Source organism: Moesziomyces antarcticus (assembly GCF_000747765.1).
Source record: "Moesziomyces antarcticus DNA, scaffold: scaffold_v10103, strain JCM 10317, whole genome shotgun sequence".
In the NCBI taxonomy this organism is placed as follows: domain Eukaryota; kingdom Fungi; phylum Basidiomycota; class Ustilaginomycetes; order Ustilaginales; family Ustilaginaceae; genus Moesziomyces; species Moesziomyces antarcticus.
The window spans coordinates 1-8010 of record NW_014638907.1 but is presented as its reverse complement, the minus strand read 5'-3'; the positions used below and the strand labels follow the sequence as shown (position 1 = coordinate 8010).

Below are 8010 nucleotides of genomic sequence, written 5' to 3'. Positions count from 1 at the left end.
CTCGCCTCGCCTCGCCTCGCCTCGTCTCCCCGGCTCACTGCACGCTCCGCAAAGACGCGAATAAACAAGCTATGCAGCTCGCAGCAGCGCCTCTCCAACTCCGAGAGCGGAGGTTGACTGAGCCCGGCATGGCTCGCTCGATCCCATCCATCGCATCCTCACGCCTTTCCGCTCCAACAAAATCGATCTTGGGGAGGCTGGCATCTTGCGGGCTCGTGCGCGATGATCGCACAACACATGGCCAACCCAACGGCATCTGGAGCTTCACACCAGCAAATAGCCTTCTTCCGTCGAACGTTAAGAACGTTCTGCCCGGGCGCAAACACCTCCATCGAGCCATTTGCAAAGGAACTGTACACCACTCGACCACCGACGTCCAAAACGAGTGTGTGTGGGTGTCGCAGGTCAGCGCAATGACATGCTCTGGAATGCCAGCCTCGACGCGCGGGTTGCGGCGGTTTTCGACTGGCGACGCGCTCGCCTCGGTCGAGCAGCCAAGCCTTGCAGCTCCGCCAACGCACGCTCGCCGAGGCTGCACTTGAGCCCGAGGCCCAGTCAGCGCTGTTTTCAGGCACAATCGGCTCTTTTTCCCCGATCCTGACATCCCGATCGCCGATCGGTTCGCATTGGAGTGTTGGTTGCGTTGGGTCGGCGCGTGACGCGTTTGGTGTCGCTGCAGAGCGTTGGTTGGCGCCTCCATCTTCTCGCGCACCATCCGTCGTGACCATGAGCGCCACCGCCGACGACGTCAAGGCGAGGCTCAACCAGCTGCGCGCAGACAAGGCGCTTCTGCAGGCTCAGCTCGAGTCGCTCCGTCGTATCCCAGACGCCCATCCCGAACCTCGCGACACACTCGATGCAGAAAACGACGAGCTGGGCCACCAGCTGCGGGCGCTCGAGGAAAAGGCCATCCTCTACCGCTCGGCCGCATGGACGTGCTTTGAGATCGACCTCGATGTGGGCAGACGTGCCCGTCTCGCCCGGCGCAACGAGTCCGCCACCGCCGCAGCCGACAAGGACGCCGACCTTGCGCTCGGCATCCGACTGGACACCTTCTGGCGCGGCCGCTTCTACGAGCCCTACTACCTCGTCTTGGCGCGGCCGAGCCAGATGCTCGAATCGCTTCCCCAGCTCCAGGGCACCACGGGTGCAGATGTCGAGCCGTCGTCGCTCGATGGTCTGCGCCTCATCAGGCACACGGTGCCGCATTTCGTGCCGCTGCTCAAGCTCGTCGAAAAGTACCTCCCCAGCGTGCTCGGCGGCGAGCTCTCCGGTGGCGCTCCCAGTGCCGCTAGGGACAACGAGGCGGGAGGCCTGACCATGCTTGCGCAGTTTAGCGACTTGCCTGGCGTGCACGCGTTCCTGTCCGACTTGCACTGCCATCTGCAGGCGTACGTGTCGCGACGACAGCAGGCCATGGCGCTACGCCAGCTCAAACTTCCCGGTCAAAATGCAAACGCGAGCGCACTCGAGGCGTTGGGCACCGAAGCGTTTGACATGGTCAAGATCACCTGGGATATCCCATCGGCGTCTGCCGAGGCGGCCGAGGATGACGAGGACGAGGTGGCGGCGAATGCGACAGCGGCAGCGGTGCAGGCGGTAGCCAAGCGCAAGCGCGAGGTGCCACACGACGAGCCGACGTACCAGCTCGAGGTGGTCGTGCGCTACGCCGATCTGCAGACCGACAGGCTTGTCGACGACACACGCCCCACGGGACTCTTTAGCATGACGAGCTCGTCGGACGAAGAAGAGGGCGAGTTTGATGGGTTGAGGAGGCCGTATGGACACGTGCGCGTGCACATGCTCGAGTACGCGCCCGAACTCGAAGCGCGCCAACGCCGCACACCCGGCATCTCGCGTGCCGAGCTAGGTGCGCTCCGACCCGAGGCGGTGCGCAGGCAGGATCTGGAGCTGCTGTATGCGCAGGCGCACGACGGCGAGGCCCTCGACATGGACGACGCATTCCAACGCGTGGCGCAGCGCGTCTGGTCGCAGCGTGCAAAGTCCACAGTGCGTTGATCCCCGGCCCCCCGCAGCGAAAGAGCGAAAGCATGTAACTTGTCGGTCTGAATTCATATACCCCCCTTTGTCTTGCTGTGAACAGGTCGAGTGGCAGTGCAACGTTTGGATGTGGGGAAGTCGTCGTCGACGCAGACTGCTAAAGTCCGAGATAGGTAAGCAGATGCAGGCCTGAACGCAGGATGAGGAGAGACACGCTGAATAGCGATGGCTGTAGATCCAGCATTGTACAGGAAGAAGGCGCCGGACTTTCGCGAGCTCGCGCGCAAGCACCCGACGTTCGCCAGGATGTAAGTGCGAATCGTGCGCGCATCTTGGCCATCTATGCTGACAGTGGATATGGCGCACAGTGTGAGCGACGATGGAGGCTACGAAGCCAAGATTGACTTTCAAGATGCGCATGCCTTGAGGTGAGTCTCGCCCAGCATGGCGTGTGTCCGGGATGACGAGGTGCTGACGTCGAACAACCGAGCTAGATGTCTGGCAGAAACGCTGTTGCTGCACGACTTTGGCGTGCAGGCAACGCTGTCGCCCACGAACCTTTGCCCCACCGTAAGTAGCTTCGCCACTTTTGAGGCTTAAAGGGCAGCATGCTGATGTCGTTGTCATTTGTCAGATTCCGAATCGGTAAGCATTGGGTCAAGCGCGTGTAGGATGAAAATTCGCCACTGACAGTCCCCAACAGGCTGGCGTATATTGCGCTGGTCCACGAGATGCTGTGCTGGACATTGCCGACGTGGCATCTTGTGCACCATTTCCAGGGCTCTACTTCGTCAAGCGAAGCAGTGGTGGGGTTGGATATCGGAACCGGTGCGTCGGTCATCTATCCTGTGCTCGGAACGCGCTGTTTCCCCCACTGGCGATTTGTCGCCACCGACACCGACGAAGCGAGCCTGCAGTATGCAAGTACGCACATTGTGGATCGGGCGAGCAACGGGCTCGGCGACCGTATTGCATTGCTGCACTCGGATGGGGAGGCTTTTGTACCTGAAGGAAAGGGGTGGAAGCAGGTAGGCGGCAAGTACGAGGCGCAAGAGGCGCACTTTACAATGTGCAATCCGCCCTTCTACTCGAGCGCGCACGACATGCAGCGATCGGCGAGCTTCAAGAGCCAACCTCCAAGTGCGGTAAGTTTTGTCCGCTCTGCCCATCTTCATGAAAACAAGAAGACTGACAGGTGGAAGTGCTAGGTGTGTCACGGTACCGCGTCCGAGATGGTGGTGGATGGAGGCGAGGGTGAGTTTGTACGGCGCATGCTGCGCGAGAGTGCGGTGCAGGCAGGCGTGGTGTGGTGGACGTGCATGATGGGCAAGCTGTCGAGTGTGGTGGAGCTGGCAGCCGAGCTCAAGGCCATGGCAAAGAGTGGCAATGTCGGTGGATGGGGTGTGCACGAGCTGCCGACCGGACGAGGAAGGACCAAACGCTGGGTGGTCCTGTGGTCCAGGACTCCAATTCGACTGCCTGACGTAAGTATTCCACACCCACCCACGATCGCGGACACATGCTGATTGCAATGCACAGCCTCTGGCAAGGGAGTCTCTTCCGTCTGCGGTGCGAGACCTACCCGTCGCAACGGAAAGAAGGAGCAAGGTGTTTGCGCTCGGACCGAATTGGACGCGCAGGGAGGTGCAGCACGTCGCCCTCGACATCCTCGACGCGCTGGACGGATGCCACGTCTACGCCTCGGACTGCGATGACTCTGCGCAACTTGCTGGTGCACTCGATGTGGTGGTCTCAAGCGAGTGCTGGACCCGCCGCGCCCGACGCGCCAAGCTGCAGACCAACCCAGTCCCCACGCAAGAGGCCCAAGCAAAAAGCGGGATCCTGCTCACGGCTCGAATCACAGTCGGCGAAGCTCACGATGCGGGGATCCAAGTGCGTATGCACTGGACGTACGGCATGGACGCGGCCAAGTTCGAGTCGTTTGCCATGTTTCTGATTGCTGCTATCGAGCGCAAAGTAGAAGAGATGCGATGCAATTGAGATCGCGTTCACCATGGCGATGCGGCGGCTGCGAGACGCGTGGCGAAACGGCCGCTGTGAGCGCGAGTTGAAAGTGGGAGAGAAATGATGGCTTTGTGGGGACGGCGATTCGACGCAATTTCGAGCAGCCGGCTGTTGCGAATCGTGAAATGGCCGAGTCGCGGATGCCATTCGTGGATTCGTCGTCAGGGCATCCATCCTTGGCTCATTTCCCCATCCACCTTCAGGACACGCGACGTCCATGGCCGGCCCAACATGACACCATCACCATCCGGTACAGCCGCACCCTTCGACCCCCGCAGCCTCTACTCGTCCAACAACACCAACTCCACCTCGACGCCCGCCAAGCCACCACAGGCATCATCGTCCAACGGTTCAGCGTCGGTCAAACGCGAGCAAGGCGCGTCCATAGCTGATGACGCCGACAATTCGCCCAGCAGCGGCGGCAAGAAGAAGCCGTCCAAGCGAAGGAAAGTCAACCTCGCGTGCATCTACTGCCGCCGATCGCACATGACCTGCGACGAAGGCAGGCCGTGTCAGCGATGCATCAAGCGCGACATTGGTCATCTGTGCCACGACGAGGCAACGCCAGCAAAGGCAAACGAACCTCACGAAGCGCCCGCTTCGTCGACGCCGTCCAAACCCAAAACGCACGCCTCGGCCTCCACAGCAAAGCCAGCCACCGAGGTGGCTTCGACGTCCGCACCCACAACCTCGGCTACGCTGGCGGCAGTGACGGCGCTCGCCTCGACAGACACCAACAACTTCTTCCCCACGCTCGGCGTGCAGCCTGCCGCACCCGCGTCCAGCGCATCCTCCAACTCGGCCAGCGCCGCGGCATTCAGCGGCGGCTCCGCCGGGCCCTACTCGTCCGTATCGCCCTTGTCATCGCTCAACCAGAACAACGATTTCAACCCAGCAGCCATCTTCAAGCCACAAGCTTCCGCCGCCGCCAGCGTCGGCAGCCTCGCCATGCAGCCCTCCACGTCCTCGGGCGCATCTGGCGACATGGCGGCCAACAACATGCTTTCGCTCGCATCGCTTTTTCAGAATAGCATCAACGGCAGCACTCCCAATCCCAACAGCGTCAGCACCAGCTTGGCCGCGCCGACCCAGAGCGTAGGTGCGCCCGCGCCCAACCAGGACATGTCCGGCCTTGGCGGCGCAGGCTGGCTTGGACTCGGTGGAGGGCCGGGAGGGTACGAGGGTGGCGGAAGTGGCTTTGGCGGCGACTCGGCGGGCGGAAACGAATTCACGCTGCTCAGCGAGTTTCTCGAAAGCCTAGATGGGCCAGGATTCGGCGCGGGCGCCACACCAGGTATGACCGCAGCAGGCGCATCAGGCTCCGGCTTGACGCCTTCACAGAGCAGACGCAATACCATCTCGGGCCTCGCTCCTTCGAGCGGCGTTGGCGCGTTCGATGGGCTCACCGCGCTCACGCCCATCAACAACAGCGAAACCAGCGCGCACGCCAGAGCTAGCTTGCCCACCATGCCCTCGGCCAGCGCGCCGGGCATGTACGACTCGGGATCAGCGTCGATCGGTGGTACGGCTGGATTCGGCACTTATGCATCGGGCAACAACTCTGCCAACCAGGGCGACGCAGCCGGCGGTAAGCGCTCGCGCCGATCGTCGTACTCGGCCGCGGCCACATCTTCGTCCGGCGCAGCGGGCGCAGCACCCTCATCTGTAGCTGCATCGGGCTCCTACATCCCATCACTCCAGGGCGGCAGCACCAAGACCGAGCGATTCTTCCTCACCGCAGCCGACCAGAAGGACGGTACGCGAGACGAGCGACTCGCGCGCGTCATCCAGGCCAAATACGAGGCTGGCCTCCTGCGTCCGTACAATCACGTCAACGGCTATGCGCGCCTCAACCGCTGGATGGAGCGCAACGTCTCGGCCGCCTCCAAGCGCCGCATCCTCAAGCCGCTCTCCGTCTTCCGCCCGGCCTTCAGAGCGGTCGCACAGAGCCTCACCAACATCGACCTGGTCTTCATCGAGGAGGCGTTCGAGCGGCTGCTGCTCGACTACGACCGCGTGTTTAGCACGCAGGGCATCCCCGCGTGTCTGTGGCGCAGAACGGGCGAGATCTACAAGGGCAACAAGGAGTTTGCCGAACTTGTGGGGGTGCCCATCGAATCGCTCCGAGAGGGAAGGCTGTGCATCTACGAGCTCATGGCCGAGGAGAGCGCGGTCAACTACTGGGAAAAGTACGGCGCGGTCAGCTTCGATCCGGGCCAGAAGGCCGTCTTGACCTCGTGCGTGCTCAGGACCAAGAACAAGGCCATCGTCGCCGGCGGCACAAGTGGCAAGGCGGCCAATGCCATTGCGGCCCAACTGCCCAGGTCGGCCACGGCATCCGGGCAAATCACACCCGTCGCTCAGGAACAGCAGCCACCAGGCGCAGCAGCCGGAACAGTCGCGGCGGGAACAGGCGCAACTAGCACCTCGGGCGTCCTCAAGGATCCAAACAACCCCAAGGCGGCGTTCATCCACTGTTGTTTTTCGTTCACCATCCGCAGAGATCAGTGGAACATCCCGCACATGATCGTCGGCAACTTCCTTCCCACCAACCCGCCGTAGAATCACACTCGCAAAGCAAACACTCGCAATGCGAGACATCGCCCAGAATGCAACGCTGAGTGGCCAAGTCGTGAAACCAAAAGCAAGAGCTGCTCCAGAGGGACCAGCAGGTGAACGAACGGCGAGAGAAACCGAGAGTGCGAACAAAGAATGTCTGTGCACCGGCCGCAAGCTTGCTCGAGTGAGCAGACGAGGGAGAGAGTGGACCAAATCGAGACAAGCAAGTGGAAGCGCGAGCCGGCTGAAAGCACCTCAAGCAAAACCGAGAAGACAAGCGTGAGAAGACCGAAGCGCAAAACTCAAAGGCCCACCCACTCGCTCACGCAAACGAAAGAGAGAGAGAAAAGAGTGTGTGTTCATTCCAGGAGAGGGAAAGCCGAGACAAATCTAGCCAGAAAGAGAGTTCCGTAGGGGAGTGTGGTTCCAAAGATCAGAGAGAGAGGGGAAAAGAGAAAGAAGAAAGAGCATTCCAGCCGAAGCCGGAAGAGGGCAGAGCCTCAGAAGCGCTCGGAGAGGAAGAAAAGTGTGGGTGGTTTCTACCGTGTCCCGCGAACCCTGGCGGGTGGGGACTCGAAGAACCGAACAGCCACTATCCTATCCTTAGTGCCTCTGGGCGGCAGCGCCTACAGCCCTTTAGAGGATGTTGAGGCCAAGGTTGAGACCCGAAAGGTCGATGCCCTTGTTCTCGTTGGTCGACTCGACGTTGTGGCCACCGTTGTAGTAGTAGACCGACTTGGGCACACAGCAGCCCTCCTTGGCCTTGCAGACCGAGTCAGCCGCAACCTTCTGCGTCTTCTTGCCGCCGAAGAGGTCGGTGAGCAGACCAATGTTGATCGAGATGTTGCTCAGGTCAAGCAGCTTGTTCTCGTTGGTCGAAACAACGTTGTGGCCCTCGTTGATGTACACCTCGTCACCGCCGCACTGGGGCTTAGGGGTGGGCTGGTCGTGGTGAGGCTCGGGCTTGGGGGTGGGCTTGTCCGTGGGCTTGGGAGACGGAGCGGGAGGCGAAGGCTCGGGCTTGTCAGTGGGCTTGGGCGTGGGCTTGTCCGTGGGCTTGGGCTGGGGGGTCTGCGTGTGCTGGTGGTGACGGGTCTTGGTCACAGTCTGGGCCGGAGGAGGGGGAGGGCAGTCGTCCTTGGGAGGAGTGGTGGTGGTCTGCTTGGGAGGAGTCGGCTTGGGCTTCTTGACGCAGGTGCAGTCCTCGTCGTCGTTGCCGCGGCGGTAGAGGTCCTCGGCAATGTCGCGAGCGTGGATCTGAGCACCGTAGCCCTTGAGGCTCCTCTTGCTGAGCACGTTGACGAGAGCAGTGAGGTCCGAGAGGTCGATGAGCTTGTTCTCGTTGGTCGACTCGACGTTGTGGCCACCGTTGTAGTACTGGACCTTGGGCTCGTGGCGCTTGCTAAGCACGTCGACGAGCGCAGT

The 8010-nt window shown here is 61.6% G+C and overlaps 2 protein-coding genes across 2 annotated transcripts, besides 1 other annotated feature; both read left to right on the top strand.

Annotated features, from left to right (window-relative positions):
• Positions 1-237: 237 nt before the first annotated feature.
• PAN0_103d6720 (s-adenosyl-L-methionine-dependent methyltransferase) lies at positions 238-4002 on the top strand (the record flags this gene model as incomplete). Its single annotated transcript, XM_014797854.1, has 9 exons — positions 238-387; positions 508-2010; positions 2105-2174; positions 2225-2309; positions 2370-2429; positions 2496-2571; positions 2781-3146; positions 3210-3485; positions 3541-4002. The coding sequence occupies 9 exons, from the start codon at positions 238-240 to the stop codon at positions 4000-4002; spliced, it is 3048 nt and encodes a 1015-aa protein (XP_014653340.1).
• Positions 4003-4257: 255 nt separating this feature from the next.
• PAN0_103d6719 (uncharacterized protein) lies at positions 4258-6588 on the top strand (the record flags this gene model as incomplete). The annotated part of the gene is made up of 1 exon (XM_014797853.1): positions 4258-6588. One exon carries the CDS (start codon positions 4258-4260, stop codon positions 6586-6588), a length of 2331 nt encoding a protein of 776 aa, XP_014653339.1.
• Positions 6589-7221: 633 nt separating this feature from the next.
• Positions 7222-8010: a sequence feature (In-frame stop codon was detected at splice-junction site;~hypothetical protein).